The sequence below is a fragment of the Ovis aries genome, chromosome 15 (genome assembly GCF_016772045.2).
Source record: "Ovis aries strain OAR_USU_Benz2616 breed Rambouillet chromosome 15, ARS-UI_Ramb_v3.0, whole genome shotgun sequence".
NCBI lineage: Eukaryota > Metazoa > Chordata > Mammalia > Artiodactyla > Bovidae > Ovis > Ovis aries.
The window spans coordinates 77061332-77081726 of record NC_056068.1 but is presented as its reverse complement, the minus strand read 5'-3'; the positions used below and the strand labels follow the sequence as shown (position 1 = coordinate 77081726).

At 40.2% G+C, this 20395-nt stretch overlaps 2 protein-coding genes across 2 annotated transcripts; one reads left to right on the top strand and one right to left on the bottom strand.

Moving 5' to 3' along the window:
* Positions 1–6878: 6878 nt before the first annotated feature.
* Positions 6879–7586, top strand: LOC101102264 (olfactory receptor 4C46-like; the record flags this gene model as incomplete). The annotated part of the gene is given in 1 exon segment (XM_004016761.4): positions 6879–7586. A coding segment is annotated over 1 exon segment (708 nt), but the record flags the coding sequence as incomplete, so codon positions are not given.
* A 9530-nt stretch (positions 7587–17116) lies between these two features.
* Positions 17117–18128, bottom strand: LOC101122811 (olfactory receptor 4C12-like). The gene has a single exon (XM_004016470.4). It carries the CDS (start codon positions 18044–18046, stop codon positions 17117–17119), a length of 930 nt encoding a protein of 309 aa, XP_004016519.2. The 5' UTR covers positions 18047–18128.
* Between the last annotated feature and the right edge of the window lie 2267 nt (positions 18129–20395).

Sequence of the window (20395 nt, the reverse complement as noted above, 5' to 3'; positions counted from 1 at the left end):
ACATTTTTGGTAGAATTCAGCTGTGAAGCCGTCTGGACCTGGGCTTTTGTTTGCTGGAAGATTTCTGATTACAGTTTCCATTTCCATGCTTGTGATGGGTCTGTTAAGATTTTCTATTTCTTCCTGGTTCAGTTTTGGAAAATTGTACTTTTCTAAGAATTTGTCCATTTCTTCCACGTAGTCCATTTTATTGGCATACAACTGCTGATAGTAGTCTCTTATGATCCTTTGTATTTCTGTGTTGTCTGTTGTGATCTCTCCATTTTCATTTCTAATTTTATTGATTTGATTTTTCTCTCTTTGCTTCTTGATGAGTCTGGCTAATGGTTTGTCAATTTTATTTATCCTGTCAAAGAACCAGCTTTTGGCTTTGTTGATTTTTGCTATGGTCTCTTTTGTTTCTTTTGCATTTATTTCTGCCCTAATTTTTAAGATTTCTTTCCTTCTACTAACTCTGGGGTTCTCCAATTCTTCCTTTTCTAGTTGCTTTAGTTGTAGAGTTAGGTTGTTTGACTTTTTTCTTGTTTCTTGAGGTATGCCTCTATTGCTATGAACTTTCCTCTTAGCACTGCTTTTATAGTGTCCCACAGGTTTTGGGTTGTTGTGTTTTCATTTTCATTAGTTTCTATGCATATTTTGATTTCTTTTTGGATTTCTTCTGTGATTTGTTGGTTATTCAGAAGTGTGTTGTTCATCCTCCATATGTTGGAATTTTTAATAGTTTTTCTCCTGTAATTGAGATCTAATCTTACTGCATTATGGTCAGAAAAGATGCTTGGAATGATTTCGATTTTTTGAATTTATCAAGTTTAGATTTATGGCCCAGGATGTGATCTATCCTGGAGAAGGTTCCATGAGCACTTGAAAAAAAGGTGAAATTCATTGTTTTGGGGTGAAATGTCCTATAGATATCAATTAGGTCTAACTGATCTAATGTATCATTTAAAGTTTGCGTTTCTTTGTTAATTTTCTGTTTAGTTGATCTGTCCATAGGTGTGAGTGGGGTATTAAAGTCTCCCACTATTATTGTGCTATTGTTGATTTCCCCTTTCATACTTGTTAGCATTTGTCTTACATATTGTGGTGCTCCTATATTGGGGGCATGTATATTTATAATTGTTATATCTTCTTCTTGGATTGTTCCTTTGATCATTATGTAGTGGCCTTCTTTGTCTCTTTTCACAGCCTTTGTTTTAAAGTCTATTTTATTGGATATGAGTATTGCCACTCCTGCTTTCTTTTGGTCTCTATTTGCGTGGTATATCTTTTCCAGCCCTTCACTTTCAGTCTGTATGTGTCCCTTGTTTTGAGGTGGGTCTCTTGTAAGCAGCATATAGAGGGGTCTTGTTTTTGTATCCATTCGGCCAGTCTTTGTCTTTTGGTTGGGGCGTTCAACCCATTTACGTTTAAGGTAATTATTGATAAGTATGATCCCGTTACCATTTACTTTATTGTTTTGGGTTCGGGTTTATACACCCTTTCGTGTTTCCTGTCTAGAGGATATCCTTTAGAATTTGTTGGAGAGCTGGTTTGGTGGTGCTGAATTCTCTCAGCTTTTGCTTGTCTGTAAAGCTTTTGATTTCTCCTTCGTATTTGAATGAGATCCTTGCTGGGTACAGTAATCTGGGCTGTAGGTTATTGTCTTTCATCACTTTAAGTATGTCTTGCCATTCCCTCCTGGCCTGAAGAGTTTCTATTGACAGATCAGCTGTTATCCTTATGGGAATCCCCTTGTGTGTTATTTGTTGTTTTTCCTTGCTGCTTTTAATATTTGTTCTTTGTGTTTGATCTTTGTTAATTTGATTAATATGTGTCTTGGGGTGTTTCGCCTTGGGTTTATCCTATTTGGAACTCTCTGTGTTTCTTGGACTTGGGTGATTATTTCCTTCCCCATTTTAGGGAAGTTTTCAACTATTATCTCCTCAAAGATTTTCTCATGATCTTTCTTTCTGTCTTCTTCTTCTGGGACTCCAATAATTCGAATGTTGGAGCGTTTCATATTGTCCTGGAGGTCTCTGAGATTGTCCTCGTTTCTTTTAATTCGTTTTTCTTGTTTCCTCTCTGATTCATTTATTTCTACCATTCTATCTTCTATTTCACTAATCCTATCCTCTGCCTCCGTTATTCTACTAATTGTTGCCTCCAGAGTGTTTCTGATCTCATTTATTGCGTTATTCATTATATTTTGACTCTTTTTTATTTCTTCTAGGTCCTTGTTAAACCTTTCTTGCATCTTCTCAATCCTTGTCTCTAGGCTATTTATCTGTGTTTCCATTTTGATTTCAAGATTTTGGATCATTTTCACTATCAATATTCGGAATTCCTTCTCCAGTAGATTCCCTACTTCTTCCTCTTTTGTTTGGTTTGGTGGGCAACTCTCCTCTTCCTTTACCTGCTGAGTATGCCTCTGTCTCTTCATCTTGGTTATATTGCTGCGTTTGGGGTGGCCTTTTATATTCTGGTAATTTGTGGAGTTCTCTTTATTATGGAGCTTCCTCACTTTGGGTGGGGTTCTATCAGTGGCTTGTCAAGGTTTCCTGGTTAGGGAGGCTTGTGTTGGAGTTTTGGTGGGTTGAGCTGGGTTTCTTCTCTCTGGAGTGCAGTGAAGTGACCCGTAATGGGTTATGAGACATCAAAGGTTTTGGGATAATTTTGAGCTGCCTGTATATTGAGGCTCAGGGGAGTGTTCCTGTGTTGCTGGAGAATTTGGGTGGTATGTCTTGTTTTGGAACTTGTTGGCCCTTGGGTGGAGCTTGGTTTCGGTGTAGGTATGAAGGCATTTGATGAGCTCCTATTGCTTAATGTTCCCTGAATTCAAGAGTTCTCTAATGTTTTCAGGCTTTGGATTTAAGCTTCCTGCTTTTGGTTTTCAGTTTTATTTTTACAGTAGCCTCTAGACTTCTCCATCTATACAGCACCGATGATAAAACATCTAGGTTAAAGATGAAAAGTTTCTCCCCATTGAGGGACACTCAGAGAGGTTCACTGAGTTACAAGGAGAAGAGAAGATGGAGGGGTAGTTAGAGGTAACTGGAATGAGATGCGGTGAGATCAAGAGAGGAGAGAGCAAGCTAGCCAGTAGTCACTTCCTTATGTGCGCTCTATAGTCTGGACCGCTCAGAGGTATTTACAGAGTTATATGGGGAAGAGGAGAGGGAGGAAGTAGACAGAGGTGACCAGGAGGATAAGAGAGAGGAATGAATAGGAGAGAGACAAATCCTGCCAGTAACCAGTTCCTTAGGTGTTCTCTACCGTCTGGAACACACAGAGATTCACAGAGTTGGATAGAGAAGAGATGGGGGAGAAAAGAGACAGAGGCCACCTGGTGGAGAAAAAGGAGAGTCCAGAGGAGGAGAGAGTGGTCAAGCCAGTAATCTCACTCTCAGGTAAACTTGGGTAGTGAAGTTTGGGTTTTTAAATGTACAAAATTGACAACAAAAACCTAAGAGCAAAGATTAAAAATCTGGAGTAGAGGTTGGATTATCAAAGATACAATATTAAAGAAAAGCAGAAGGAAAAAGGAAGAAAGAAAAAAAGAATTATTTAAAAAACAAACACAAAACAAAACAAAACAAAACACCAACAACCATCAAAAGAGTATATATGGTGTTTGCCTTAAAAAAAAAAAGTGTTTTTTTTTAAAAATAGTAATACTAGGTTATAGAAATAAAAATTAGAGGAGAAACAGAAGACTTAACAATTTAAAAAAGCTAGGGAAAAAAAAGCAAAAAGCAAAAAAAAAAAAGGAATGATTTTAAAAATATTAAAAATTTATCTGGCTCTTCTCTGATGTTATGGGCCGTGTGGGCTCACTTCCAAGGTGGTTCCCTCTGTTTAACTTCTTCTGTTTGCTGGTTTTTTAGGCTCACTAGTTCAGTCGCGCTGTGGGGAGGGGGGATGCTGCAAACAAATAGCACTGTCGTGTGTACACAGTATCTCTGCCCCGCTTGACCTGTCCTTTCTCGCGGCGCACAAACCGCTCCGGCTCTACGATGCTCAGCTGGGAACCGTCTGGGGCCTGCCCTAGGCTGCGTGCACTTCCCCGGTCCAAGCCGCTCAGGTTCGGCGCTCAGGCAGCCCTCAGAGGCACAAATGCGGCTGGGACTGCGCTTTGTGCCCTTCCCAGGTCCAAGTAGCTCAGGAGTTTGGCGAGCGCAATCGCCGCGGCTTGTCACCTTTTCCGCAGCTGCCGCTCAGCTCTCTGGGTGGACCGCTGGCGCACCCCGTGAGGCAGATTGTGACTGTCCAGCACCCCCAGAAGTCTTAGCAAAGGAGCCTGCTTGCAGTTAGGTACGTAAAGTCTCTCCGGGTCTGCAATTGCCCCTTTCCAGTCCTTACGGCTCTGGCTGCCTGTCCCCGGCGGGGGATGGTCTGCAGCCGGCTTTTTCCGTTCCATCCTTTGTTCTGTGCTCGGTCCTGGCGGTCGGTGTCTTATGTTCGAGCTTTTCGCGTGGTAGCTATCCCACAGTCTGGTTTGCTAGCCCAAGTTAGGTCGTTCTGGTTGCGCGTGGGGCGTTCCTGCCCGATTCTTACAAAGCTCTGCAGCCCGCGCCTCCCGCGCGTCCCTGCCCTGCCCCCACTTCCCAGTGGCGGGTGCAGGCGTCTGTGCTGCTTTTCCGCTGGGGGAGTTACTGTTGGGCTTGTAATCTCTTGGTTTTAATTATTTATCTATTTTTCCTTCCTGTTATGTTGCCCTCTGTGTTTCCAAGGCTCGCCACAGACTCGGCAGGGAGAGTGTTTCCTGGTGTTTGGAAACCTCTCTTCTTAAAATTCCCTTCCCTGGATGGGCTTCCCTTCCCAGGACTGAGCTCCCTCCCCACCTCCTTTGTCTCCTTTCTCGTCTTTTATATTTTTTCCTACCTGTTTTTGAAGACAATGGTCTGCTTTTCTGGTTGCCTGATGTCCTCTGCCAGCCTACGGAAGTTGTTTTGTGGAGTTTGCTCGGCGTTGAAATGTTCTTTTGAGGAATTTGTGAGGGAGAAAGTGATCTTCCCGTCCTATTCCTCCGCCATCTTTCCCTCCCCCCCTGAACTGATCTTAGCTCTGCCTAAAATTTTAGCTGCTTGGCCTTGAACAGAATCCTTAATTTCTCTATGCTACTATTTCTTAATGTGTAAAATAAGCATAAAACTGATGGTAGTAACCATCTTGTAGGTTTGTATCAGGGATTAAAACCAAATGTCTGCATAACATTTAAAGCAACTAAGTGTGTAGTTTTAGTTAATATTAGCACTTTTATCAAACTATTAATGTTAGTCTGTGAGATTGTTTCCTCATGCACCAAATGAATGATACAATACCAACCTTGCAAATTGTTATTACTAGGAAAAGAAAGCATGTGATAATATACTGTGGACATAGCAAAAAATTATTGGAATGTACCTGCTGTACGTATTGCAAAGTAATTAGGTTTAGTCAACATGCATGATGAATACTTTTAATTAGCTCTCGTACCCATTCTTTGGGCTTTCCTGGTGGCTCAGTGGTAAAGAATCTGCCTGCCAAAGCAGGAGACATGGGTTTGATCCCTAGGTCAGGAAGATCCCCATGGAGAAGAAAATAGAAACCCACTCCAGTATTCTTGCAAGAAAAATCCCATGAACAGAGGAGTGTGGAGCGGTTACAGTCCATGAGGGTCACAAAAGAGTCAGACATGACTTAGCGACTAAACAACAATAACAACCTGTTGGGAAGAATCCAACCTACTCCAATGTTCTTGCCTGGAGAATCGCATGGAGGGAGGAGCCTGGTGGGCTAGAGTCCATGGGGTCACAGAGAGGTGGACATGACTGAAGCAACTTAGCACGTGCACACTGTAGTGGTACTCCTTTTTCAACTATTCTAAGTACTTTGCTATTGTGGTTTCCATCTCCATCTTCCATCCATTCACTGAAACCCTGCCAACTTCATCCAAGACACATAAAAGCTTTAGTAGAATAACATCCAAGATTCCGTCTTCATCAAATGTCTTTCATCCTTCCACTCATATTTTCAATGACCTTTCATGGTCCCCCATTTCTTAGAGAGTAAAAGGAAAATTCCTAAGCTTTACATCCATCCTCTACCTCTTTTTACACTTAATTGCCATTATCTGGGAAATACACTACTTCAAGTTAGACCCTGAACCATTTCAGATGATTAAGGTCTCCCTCCCATGGGTTTACAAAAGTTCCTCACATCTACATTATTAAAAGAATTTTCTCCTAGGAGGTAATTGGAATAACCTTAAGAACTCAGAATTGTTTCTTCATTTAAAAAAAAAGAAAGAAAGAAAGAATTCACACTCAGTAAATTCTGGGTATTTATTACTTATTAGAATGAAGAAGTCTCCCTTGGACTGCAAGGAGATCCAACCAGTCCATTCTAAAGGAGATCAGCCCTGGCTGTTCTTTGGAAGGAATGATGCTAAAGCTGGAACTCCAGTACTTTGGCCATCTCATGCAAAAAGTTGACTCATTGGAAAAGACTCTGATGCTGGGAAGGATTGGGGGCAGGAGGAAAAGGGGACGACAGAGGGTGAGATGGCTAGATGGCATCACCTACTCAATGGACATGAGTTTGAGTGAACTCCAGGAGTTGGTGATGGACAGGGAGGCCTGGCGTGCTGCAATTCATGGGGTCGCAGTCGGACACGACTGAGTGACTGAACTGAACTGAACTGAGAATGAAGTTTAATAAGCTTGCTGCTGCTGCTAAGTCGCTTCAGTTGCGTCCGACTCTCTGCAACCCCATAGACAGCAGCCCACCAGGCTCCAACGTCCCTGGGATTCTCCAGGCAAGAATACTGGAGTGGGTTGCCATATCCTTCTTCAATGCATGAAAGTGAAAAGTGAAAGTGAAGTCACTCAGTCGTGTCCGACTCTTGGCGACCCCATGGACTGCAGCCTAAGATGATTGTAGATTCACTCCATGAAAAGAAGACCATCTTATTTAATGGATGCATGACCCAAATCTTTGGGGAACATTTCTTTGGAGGTGCAGAAGTCAGCCTTCTTACTGTGATGGCCTATGACCGCTATGTGGCCATCTGCAAGCCCTTGCACTATACAAGCATCATGAACTGGCAGATGTGTGGGCTGCTAGTGGGAGTGTCATGGGTGGGAGGCTTTCTTCATGGATTCATACAGATCCTCTTCATCTTCCGCTTACCCTTCTGTGGCCCTAACGTCATAGATCACTTTATGTGTGACCTGAACCCTTTGCTCAGTCTTGCCTGCACTGATACCCACACTCTAGGGCTCTTCATTGCTGCCAACAGTGGCTTCATCTGTCTCTTAAACTTCCTTCTCCTGCTGGTCTCCTATGTGGTCATCTTGCATTCCCTAAGGGCCTACAGCTTGGAAGCAAGATGAAAAGCCCTCTCCACCTGCATCTCCCACATCACAGTGGTCGTCTTATACTTTGTTCCCTGCATATTTGTGTACATGAGACCCGCAGCTACCTTACCTGTTGATAAAGCAGTTGCTGTATTTTATACTGTGATAACTCCCATGTTAAATCCCTTAATCTATACCTTGAGAAATGCCCAGATGGAAAATGCCATTAGGAAATTGTGTAGTAGGAAAGTTACTTCAGGTGTCTTATAAATGTGCTTTAGAGCCGAACGTTAATTCATCTGATACAAAGGTCAAAGTGTATTTTAGATGATCTCAACAAGGAGTATGTAAAGAATAAAGAAGTAAATTAGTCACTGCAAACTATACATTCTGCACTGAGGGGAACAGAAATAAGTTCCCAGAAAAAGAGAAAAACATATATCAAAACCATTCTTTCCATCTTTAGAATCTAAATTCTACCAAATTGGTGTTTATTTTTACTAGTTTCAACCTTGTACACGGATTCATAGATTTTTCATCTAATAAAATGAAAGAAATACTAAGTAGATTGGTATTTACCACTAATCTCTCTAACAATACAAAGAGATTGTTATAACGCTGCTATTATCCCAATTTTACAAGTGGTGAAATTGAAGGAAAAGGGATGGTAGGTATTAAAGCATATATACCAAAGAGTCAGTAATCAGAATCAGATCCATTTCCCTGACCAAAATCCTAACTGCCTTCATAGATAGCCAAGAAATGATAGAAAGGGGAGATAATTACTAACTACCTTTTATTGAGACAGAGACTATGCTGGAAAAATTGTGTACAGTACATTTCATTTTGTTACTGTAACTAAAAATCCAATAACTTTTCATTGCCAACTGTTCACTTTATGTATCATAGTTGATAGTGATTTGTTAGCTGTAATGTGTAACTATTTTATTGTTATAAAGCCCAACACAATACTGGGTTTTGATGAACACATTAGGACAATTATCCTCCAATTAAACATAAATATATTTAATAATAAAATTGTCCATTGACCATTTATAATAGTTTAATGGAGATTGTATGATTTTTTTTAAATTTCCTCGTAGGTTTCATAGCACTTACCATTGTTCATGTCACCATCTTAGGTTGAAAAACCATCCAAAAGAGTGATGACTCAAATAAAAGAAACTCTTGATGTCAGATAGGAATTTCTATCTATTAAATATGCGGTCTCCTATAAGAAACCTAAGGTTTCTCCTATAGCGAAGACATACTTAATGGTGAAAGGCTGAAAGCTTACCTCAAAAAATCAGAACATGTTCACTTTCATCACTTCTATTTAATATTTTCCTGAAGAGTAATGTCAGAAAAATTGGACTAGAAATAGAAATAAAAGGTATACAAATTGGAAAGGAAGAAGTAAAACCATACTACCAAATGGCATTATCTTCTGTAGAAAAAAATCTAAATAACCCACACACACAATAAAACTATTAGAATCAATACAAAACAGCTATATTTTAATATATTAGGAATTAACCATTTTTAAAAAATTAAAAAATAATTATGTAGGCAGTACTATCAGAAAGAACGAAATGCTTATGAATAAATTTTACCAAAACGGTGGATAAATTGTACACTGAAAACTGAAAACATCACTAAAAGAAATTAAAGAAGACCTAGGTAAATAGAAGGGCTTCCCACATGGCTCAGTGGTAAAGAATCTGCGTGGGTTCCAACCTTGGGTTGGGAAGATGCCCCAGGAGGAGGGCATGGCAACCCACTCCTGTATTCTTGCCTGGGAAATCCCAGGGACAGAGGAGACTGGAGGGTACAGTCCATGGGGTCTCAGAAGAGTCAGACACGAATTAGGGACTAAACACCACCACCACAACAGCGTACTTACTGAGCCATGAAAATTCAGAGTTAAAAATTTAAATAACAAAGATGTTTAAATCTGTTTTACAATACCACCTCCAAGTGACTGCTCATCTCTGCCTGCGCTCATCAGTGAAGGATTAATGAGGTACCAGAGCATAAGTGATAGTGAAATTATATGAAATTATCAAAATTCAGTTATACAGAATCTTTCAACAAATTAGATGCTTGCTTATTTTTTGGTTTTACAATAAAAAAATTATTGCAGTCACTTATTACCAACAAAAAAAAAGGGAAGTCTTACTTCAGGCTGTATAATAAGCAAAAAGTATGTAGGATAAAGAGTCATATCTCAGTATATATCTCAGTTCTGACTTTAACTTAAGGCTCAGTCATATTACACTATATATTTGAGCCTCAGTGTATAGAAAATGGGTTCAAAGAGTTAAGGATAAAATTCTTATGCCAGTTATCAATTAATTGCCTCTCAGCTACAAATAAACCGATTATTGCCCACTCCATATTAATGAAAATGGATCCTGTGAGCATTTCTCCCTGTCCTTAACCTGACATGATGTTAAGCTTGATCAGGAGAAATGTTCAAAGAGACATCTTTCTCTGGATTAAATATGTTTCTTTTTCATCTTGTTCTGGCTCTGTAGCTTTCAACATTGCGTGTGTTATAATCGCGGAAGGCGGGAGGGATGGCTTTCACTGGCGCTTCCTTTCGCTTTTACTGACACTTCCTTTCACTTTTATTGACACATCCCATGATCGGAGGAGCCTGGTAGGCTGCAATCCATGGAGTCGCTAAGAGTCGGCCAGGACTGAGCGACTTCACTTTCATGCATTGGAGAAGGAACTGGCCACCCACTCCAGTGTTCTTGCCTGGAGAATCCCAGGGACGGGAGAGCCTGGTGGGCTGCCATCTATGTGGTCGCACAGAGTCAGACACGACTGAAGTGACTTAGCAGCAGCAGCAGCAGCAGCCTTCCAGTTTTACTGACCCTTCCACGGACACTTTCCCATTGAGTTTCACTGGCCCATCTACAGGAAGATTCCAATAAATTTCACAGGCACCCCGGTAATCAATTTTCCAACTCAGTCTAGATGTACCATGTGTGTGTGTGTTAGTCACTCAGTCGTGTCCAACTCTTTGTGACCCCATGGACTGTAGCCCACCAGGCTCCTCTGTCCATAGAATTCTCCAGGTAAGAATACTGGAGTGGGTTGCCATTTCCTTCTCCAGAGGATCTTCCCCACCCAGGGATCAAACCTGGGTCTCCTGCATTATAGACAGATTCTTTACCCTCTGTGCTATCAGAGGGGTGTTCTCTGCCAGCCTTTCTCCACCTGCACCCAAAATGGGTTTTTCCTGCTTGCTGCTCAAGGCCTTAATTCCTTGTTCATGACTTTCAGTTAACCGCCACTGCAGTGGAAGGCTCCTGTCTTGCCAGTTCCAGAGACGTTTCATGCCTGCCAACCTCTTCAGCGATCATGAAATAGTTCTGGACCAAGGCAACTCAGTCAAAATTTTCTGCCATTCAATGGACAGCAGCTACACCTTCTCCATAAGACTGGAATCTCAAGTTTGGGGAGATGCTCACATTCTAAATGTTCCTTCTTTGGATGCTCATCTCTCAGTGGAAGTCCTTCTTTATAGACCTCATTACCTCCCTCCTTTTTGAAAAAGATTTATTTGATTATTTTGGCTGCGCTGGGTCTTTGGTGCTGCGCATGGGCTTTCTCTAGTTGCAGTCAGCTGGGGCTGCTCTCTGTTACAGTACATGAGCTTCTCGTTGCAGTGGCTTCTCTTGTTGTGGAGCAAGGCTCTCGGGCACACAGGCTTCAGTAGTTGCAGTGCGTGGGCTCAGTAGCTGTGGTTCCCAGGCTCAAGAGCACGGGTTCAGTAGCTGTGGCACACGGGCACAGTTGTTCCGAGGCATGTGGGATCCTCCGGCACCAGTGATCAATCAATGTCCCTGCATTACACGGCAGATTTTTAACCATCAAACCACCAGGGAAGACCTTATTACCCTTTTATAGATAATACCCTGCTATAATTAATAATTGCATGTGAACTTTTTATATTCAAATCACACTGTGGACTGTCTCCTGGCTGGACCCTGACTGATACAATACGTAAAATACCAGAAAGAATTCCAGCCTTAGGGGCAATGAGAAACAATATTTCTTTCACTGTACAACCAAGATGCAATAATCAGGAAAATTCCATAAAAGAATCTATATTGAGTCCAAAATAAATAAATATTAAACATGCTATTTTCAATAATAAGCAGTAACCAAGATCTCAGTGTTACATAATAAGACAATTTAATCGCAATTTTATATTCTAGATTCTTACCTTTTTGCTTCTGATGACATTTGAGATAAACAGATTATGTAGTTACAGTCACAGTTCAGTCACTCAGTCATGTCCAACTCTTTGTGACCCCATGGACTGCAGCATGCCAGGCCTCCCTGTCCATCACCAGCTCCCAGAGTTTACTCAAACTCATGTCCACTGAGTCAGTGATGCCATCCAATCATCTCATCCCCTTCTCCTCTCACCTTCAATCTTTCCCAGCAGCAGGGTCTTTTCCAATGAGTCAGTTCTTCACATCAGGTGGCCAAAGTATGGAGTTTCAGCTTCAACATCAGTCTTTCCAATGAACACCCAGGACTGATCTCCTTTAGAATGGACCAGTTGGATCTCTGTGCAGGCCAAGGGACTCTCAAGAGTCTTCTCCAACACCACATTTCAAAAGCATCAATTCTTCGGTGCTCAGCTTTCTTCACAGTTCAACGCTCACATCCATACATGACTATTGGAAAAACCATAGCTTTGACTAGACCAACCTTTGTTGGCAAAGTAATGTCTATGCTTCTTAATATGCTGTCTAGGTTGGTCACAACTTTTCTTCCAAGGAGCAAGTATCTTTTAATTTCATGGCTGCAGTCACCATCTGCAGTGACTTTGGAGCCCCCCAAAATAAAGTTTGTCACTGTTTCCACTGTTTCCCCATCTATTTGCCATGAAGTGATGGGACCATATGCCATGATCTTAGTTTTCTGAATGTTAAGCTCTAAGCCAACTTTTTCACTCTCCTCTTTCACTTTCATCAAGAGGCTCTTTAGTTCTTCTTCACTTTCTGCCATAAGGGTGGTGTCATCTGCATATCTGAGGTTATTGATATTTCTCCCGGCAATCTTGATTCCAGCTTGTGCTTCATCCAGTCCAGGATTTTGCATGATGTACTCTGCATATGTGTTAAATAAGCAGGGTGACAATATACAGCCTTGATGTACTCCTTTTCCTATTTGGAACCAGTCTGTTGTTTCATGTCTAGTTCTAACTGTTGCTTCTTGACCTGCATACAGATTTCGGAAATCTGTATGGTCAGGTGGTCTGGTTTCCCATCTTTTTAAGAAGTTTCCACAATTTGCTGTGATCCACACAAAGGCTTTGGCATAGTCTATAAAGCAGAAGTAGATGTTTTTCTGGAACTCTTGTGCTCTTTCAATGATCCAACAGATTATGGCATTTTCATCTCTGGTTCCTGTGCCTTTTCTAAATCCAGCTTGAATATCTGGAATTTCAAGGTTCATGTATAGTTGAAGCCTGGCTTGGAGAATTTTGAGCATTACTTTGCTAGCATATGAAATGAGTGCAACTGTACTGTAGTCTGAGCATTCATTGGCATAAAAAGTGAACTTTTCCAGTCCTGAACATATCTGGAAGGTCTGACCCATAACTAAGACTCATACTTAATGGTGAAAAGCTGAAAGCTTACCTCATAAGATCAGAATATTCTCCCTTTCATCACTTCTATTTAATATTTTCCTGAAGATTAATGTCAGAAAAATTAGACTAGAAATAGAAATAAAAGGCATACAAATTGGAAAGGAAGAAGTAAAACTATACTAACAAATGACATGATCTTATGTAGAAAAAAAAAATCCAAGGAATCCTCACACACACGAAGAAACTATTAGTATTAATACAAAATAATCTATATTTTTGTATATTAAGAATTAATAGTCTAAAAACAAAATTAAGAAAATAAGTATGTTGACAGCACCATCAGAAACAATAAAATACTTATGAATAAATTTACCAAAGTGGTGGATGAATTGTACACTAAAAACTAAAAAAAAAAAAAAATCACTGAAAGAAATTAAAGAAGACATAGGGTAACTCAGTGGGTAAAGAATCCGCCTACAATGCAGGAGACGCAGGAGACACAGATTCGATACCTGGGTCAGGAAAATTCCCTGGAGGAGGAAATGGCAACCCACACCAGTATTCTTGCCTGGAGAATCCCTTGGATAAAGGAGCCTGGTGTGCTACAGTCTATGAGGTTACACAGAGTCAGACACGAATGAAGCAACTGAACATAGGTACATATAAACGTATCCTGTATTCATAACCTTGTAGACTTAACATAATTAAGATAACAATATCCCCTAGAGTGCATATTTAATTCAATCTTTATCAAAAGCCATTTTATGCAAAAATGGAAATGCAAATACTAAAATTAGTGTGAAATTGTAGAGAAGTTTCATATGGAATTGCAAGAAATCCCAAATAATCCAAAAAAAAAAATCTGAAAAGTGAAGAATAAAGTTTGAGGAGTCATACTTTCAATCCCAAAACTTAATGCAAAGGTATAGTTCTTATGAGAACTATAAGGATTTATAGAAATGTGTGCCTCCAAGTTAGGTTAATGAAAAAATAAATATTATACATGTATCCTCACATATAAAAAATTATTTTCATTTTAAAATGTTGGAAGAAAATTTTGATTAAATTGTTATGTAATATAATGTCTATATTTAGAGTACCAGGTTTGTGACTTTTATCTTCATAAATCCAGACTGTTCATAAAAATCATAAGCATGAATGACATTATCTCTGACTGCTGATGACAATGATTAGCAATAAGACAAAGTACAAAAAACATGCGGAAATGAGTTGATGATGGAAATAGGATGGTCTGAGGAACATGGATGCTTAGACACAAAGGGAGATGAGATATATATGATAAAATAAGAGTGTCTTATATTGTTAATGAGAATTAAAATTTCCCTGTGAAATAAGAAACTGCATTACAAGGAAAAAATGTTTAACATAGGCAATGAACGTTTTAAACAAAAGCAACAAAGTGTATGTGATTGTTGTTATTATTGTTGTTCAGCCACTAAGCTGTGTCCAACTCTTTGCTATTCTATGGACTGCAGCACACCAGTCTCCTCTGTCCTTCACTACCTCCTGGAGTTTGCTCAAACTCATGTCCATTTAGTGAACTGAGTAGAGAGACCATTTATCAAGGCTGCTTAACTAATCTCTGGGACCATCTGATCATGCTCAGGGGGAATCTATGTGAAGGTTTATAACCAATAACACCAGTTTCACTGACCTTGTCCCTGTACCAACTGGGCATTATTATTAATTTCCTTACAATTATAGAATTAGTTGGAAAACACCACAGAGTTCTGCCCCATAAAATTCCCCAAGTTCTACTTTTTTCCCACTGCTCTGAAGTGTCTTGTGTGGCTTGGTGTCTGTTATCTTGTTGACTTATGTATGATTTTGCCTTTCTGCCATGTTGAAATTTCATTCACCTTTGGATATCATTTCTGGTTTTGTCCCTAGATACTATTTACTTCAAATCTTTCCAAAGCTTCGCCTTCTCTAGATATCCCTGCCCCCATCCTGGTGCCAAACTGGCTCTATAAGCTCTTTGACAATGGAGAAAAGACTAGACCCTTCATTTATACTGTGAAGAGTGTTACACTTCTTCCCAGGTGGCACTACCTTCCCAGATAAAGAACCTACCTGCAATGCAGGAGATGTAAGAGATATGGGTTTGATCCCTGGGTCAGGAAAATCCCCTGGAGAAGGAAATGGCAACTCTGTTCAGCTATCTTGCCTAGAAAATTTGGACAGAAGAGCCTGATGGGCTACCGCCCATAGGGTAGCAAAGAGTCGGACATGACTGAAGCAGCTTAGCACACACACATATTTACTGATCCATGACAATTCAGAGTTAAAAGTTATTTGTGCCTGTATCAATTTTCATTTTATGTATACATTGAAGCAATGTATAATTAGTATAATATAATGTGAATCAGTTAATTCACATCCTCAACAACATTTGGTAGAGTTAGTCTTTATCTTTTTTTTTTAATTATGAAAGTATGATAGCACATTTACAAGAGACTTAGAAAATACAGAACAAAGTTACATATAGTTCCACTATATATTACAATTATTTTTAAACAGATAAATTTAGATTTTTATTTGGAGTTTCAATATCAAACTCTCAAAACATAATAGAATTAATAGGCAGGAAAGTAGAAGAACAAAGTATACCTGAAAAGCACTATTAACCAATTCAATATAATAAAGATTTATACAATTTTCACACAACAATGAAATGCAAGTTCTATTCAAGTTCCCATAGACTATAAACCAGAAGACACTGGAACATATCCAGGGGCATAAAACAAGGTGCAAAAATTTCATTTGATAATAAAGGCATTGATAAAGCTTTAAAAAAAAATTCATGCTATAAAAGAATTGAAACCACACAGAGTCTGTTCTCTTATCAGTGTTGAATTATCAATATTAAAAGACATTTGACAATAACCCGCATAACCGCAAGTGCAATGTGACATTCACCAAGAGATCTTGACTTAACCATTGAAAGCCTCAGAAAAGTTAAAAAACTGAGAAAGCACAGAGGGTGATTGCAGACAAGAAAGCATTTACATGAGAAATTAATATCAAAGATTCTTTTTAAAAACCCCACATTTCTGGAAATTGAGTGTTCAGTGAAAGGCTCCATCTCACCAGTCCCAGAAACATTTCATGCCTGCCAGCCTCTGTTCAGCCATTGTGAATTATTTCTTGCTCAAGGCAATCCAGTTAAATTTTTCCAACATTCAGTGGGCAACAACTTCTCCATAAGACTAGAATCCCAACATTCTAAATATGTTACTTCCTTGTAAATTCATCTCTCAGCCCCAGGTCCTTCTTTAGAGAGCCTATTACACCCTGTTATAATTAATAGCTGTTTTTGTTTAGTCACTGAGTCATGCCTGACTCTCTTGCAACTCCATGGATTCTAGTCCACCAGGCCACTTTGTCAATGGGATTTCCCAGCAAGTGTACTGGAGTGGGTTGTCATTTCCTTCTCCAGGGCATCTTCCCAACCCAGGGGTCAAATCTATGTCTCTTGCATTGGGAAGAGAATTTTTATCACCCAGCCACTAGGGAAGCCCTTTGTAGTTAATACCCTGATACAATTATTTATTGTATGTGAACTCTTCCTATTCAAACTGCACTGTGGTCTGTCTCCTGGCTGGACCTCAACTGATACCATATGTAAAATAACAAACACAGTGCCAGCCTTATAAGCATTTGAGAAACACTATTTCTTTTCACTGTACAACAAAGATTCAATGAACAAGAAAATCCCACAAAGGAATCTATATTGAGCTCAGAACAAATGAATATTTTTAACATTTTATTTTCAATAATCAGTAGTAACCAACATCTCCGTATTACATAATAGCAATCCAGTAGTCTAGGTTCTTAGCTTGTAGCTTCTGAAGACATTTGAGATAATCAGATAAATACTGAATAAAAAGCATTAAGCTGTGATGAGGAGAGTGTGGGATGGGAGAAAGTAAACCTGGATTCCAGTCTAAACTCAAGTCTGTGCTTAAGTTGTTGTTCAGTCCCTAAGTCCAATACTTTGCGACCTCATGGACTGCAGCATGCCAGGCTATTCTGTCATTCAGTGGCTATCTGCAGTTATTATTCAGTCCCTTTTAGAGTCAATGTATTCATCTATAGATCAAGAGGATTGGAGGAGATTATCTGTTTTACTTCTATCTATAAAGCTCAGTGAATCTCTTTAATCACTATCTGCAGTCACTTTCTTTTTCCAGAGTTTCTTCATAGCACGTTTTACCTCAGCATTTCTGAGGGTGTAGATTAAAGGATTTAACATAGGGGCCACCATAGTGTAAAAGACAGCAACAGCCTTATCAATGGGCAGAGTGGTGGCTGGGCGAAGATACACAAAGATACAGGGCACAAAAGAAAAAACCACCACAGTGATGTGAGAGACACACGTAGAAAGGGCTCTGCGTCTCCCCTCCAGGCTATAGTTCTCTAGGGAGCGCAAGATGACCACATAGGAGACCAACAGGAGGAGGAAGTTTAACAGGCAGATGAACCCACTGTTGGCAGCAACAAAGAGACCAAGGATGTGGGTGTCCACACAGACAAGTTTCAACAAAGGGTACAAGTCACACATGAAGTGGTCTATGACATTGGGGCCACAGAAGGGCAGCCGGACTGTAAAGAGGATCTGAACGGTTGCGTGGAGAAACCCTCCAGTCCAGGCCACCCCCAGCAGGAGGAGGCACAGCCTGTGGCTCATGATGGCCGTGTAGTGCAGAGGCTTGCAGATGGCCACGTAGCGGTCATAGGCCATCTCTGTGAGCAGGATGATCTCAGCAGCACCAAAAATGTGTTCTGCATAGACTTGAGCCATACACCCATTAAAGGAGACTGTCTTGATCTCCTGAAGGGAGTCCACAATCAACTTAGGAGCTGAAGAAGAAGAATAAACTGTGTCTATCAAGGAAAGATGGGTCAGGAAGAAGTACATGGGGGAGTTCAGAGCCTGGCTGGTGGTAATGGTAACCACAATGAGCAGGTTGCCTGACAGGGTTACCATGTACAAGACCAAAAACACCACAAACACTATTTTTTGCATTTGGGGGTTCTGTGTAAGACCTACTAGAATGAATGCAGTCACATTCCTTTCGTTCTCCATCTATGTGGTATGGCTAATAAAAACTCTGGCAAGGAACACTTTACCTTTAAAAAAGAAAGAAAGAAAAAGGGAATATAAAAAGAATGAATTACTACAAAACACTACCTTTTAACAGTACTCTGACAATACCACAAATGATTCCTTCTTTTCCCCAAATTGTCTAGGAACACATTGACCAAAATTTCTCTTAGTTGACTCTCTTAGATTTTTTTTTCACATTTTTTAATAGTTCTCAAAATTCTGGAACTTGTCTTACTAATTTTAATGAGAAAATACATATTTTTTTCTTGGAGGCCTTAGTTTGAAACAATGAATTTTTTAATTAATGGTATATGCATGGGAAAAGAAACACAGGAAGTTGTGTACTGGCATATTGTGGGACCCCAAATATATTATCTGAATATACTAATATTTGAATAAATCACTTTAGTGTACTCATAAAGTTATTGTTATCAGTTCACTAAATGAACATAGAATGAGGGCCTCACTGGACTCTAACAGCTTTTAGAGGATCGGGGCAGGGGGTAAGTCTGCCCTAGCTGCCCCATGGACCACTTTTAATCATCCTAGATACTGTCTTTAGTCTACCATCTAAAACTATCGGTCACTAGTTTTAACATATCGGAGAAGGCAATGGCACCCCACTCCAGTACTCTTGCCTGGAAAATCCCATGGACGGAGGAGCCTGGTAGGCTGCAGTCTATGGGGTCGCTCAGAGTCGGACATGACTGAGCGACTTCACTTTCACTTTTCACTTTCATGCATTGGAGAAGGAGATGGCAACCCACTCCAGTGTTCTTGCCTGGAGAATCCCAGGGATAGGGGAGCCTGGTGGGCTGCCGTCTATGGGGTCGCACGGAGTCGGACACGACTGAAGTGACTTAGCAGCAGCAGTATTAACATATGCCATTAATACTAACAGGTAATAAGCCAAGTCTCAGTAATCAACCAGATCACTTTAATGCAAAGTCTATTTCCATTTACTTGATGAGGAATATATATATTAGTCAAGTCCACTTTAAGGTCATATATACAGCTAAGCGGGCTTCCCAGATGGCACTAGTGGTAAAGAACCTGTGTGCCAATGCAGAAGACACAAAAGACGTCAAGACCCAGGTTTGATCCCTAGGTTGGGAAGATCCCCTGGAAAAGGGCATGCCAATCCACCCCAGAATGCTTGTCTGGAGAATCTCACGGACATAAGAGCCTGGTGGGCAACAGTCCTTAGGGTCGCAAAGAGTCAGACATGCCTGAAGTAACTTAGCAGCATGCATACAACTAAGTGTTGTCATTATTAATCTTGGCATTTTACAATAACCAAGATTTCATTATTCTCTTTATATTTATGTATTTTTAAAGAAAAAAAAAGGCAGTGAAGGGTAAAATGAATTGTCTATATTACAAGTGGACAAGGTACATAATGAGGTAACTCTTCCAATGAAGTTACTCAGTCTTGTCCAACTCTTTATGATCCCATGGACTGCAGCCTACCAGGCGCCTCTGTCCATGGAATTTTCCAGGCAAGAGTACTGGAGTGGGTTGCCATTTCCTTCTCCAGGGGATCTTCCAGACCCAGGGATCAAACCCAGGACTCCTGCATCGCAGGCAGATGCTTTACCGTCTGAGCCACCAGAGGAGCCCCAGATTCTCTGCACAAGGGAACTCTTCCAGATGATCCCACAAACTCTTCGTTGAGAAGACAGCTTTAGAGTTCCAAGCCCCAGGATAGTGGGCTCTCTTCTGGATAGCCCAGGGCATCAGAGAATCCTTCCAGGGACAAGAGCACTTGAGAAGAAAATCTGAGTGCACTTCTAATTGCCAACTCTTCTCTAGACAAGATGACACCTGGGACAACCAAGAACCAACCATAGTTTTATGCTTTCCCAATGGTCTGTACCAAAGGTTGGATTTCATGATCAAAATCAGACAGAAAGTCCCAAGCTTAACTCATTCATTCTCATTATTTCACTTTTTACCTCAGCTTCTTGCAAACTTTGAAGCAGTTAGCTTTAAAATAGCTCTCATTTACAATTTATATCTGCTCTTTTTATCCCACACAACACAATAACCAACTCACAAAACAACATGGCCTATGTCAAACTGGTGGACATTGTTGATGTCCTCTGTTAACTGACAGACCCAAACACAGGATACTCTTCAGTTTTGCTTTGTTTTTTGTCTTAATCCAAAGACCAATTCTGTTCCTATTTCCACTCATATTCTCTAATGCTCATAATTTTGGAAAAATAAGAAATGGACAAAAGTTATGGACAGCAAAATAATCTTGACCTTCCATAAAAAGGCACACAGACTGCAATTGAGAGGTAAGAGCTTCAGCAGAAAAACTAC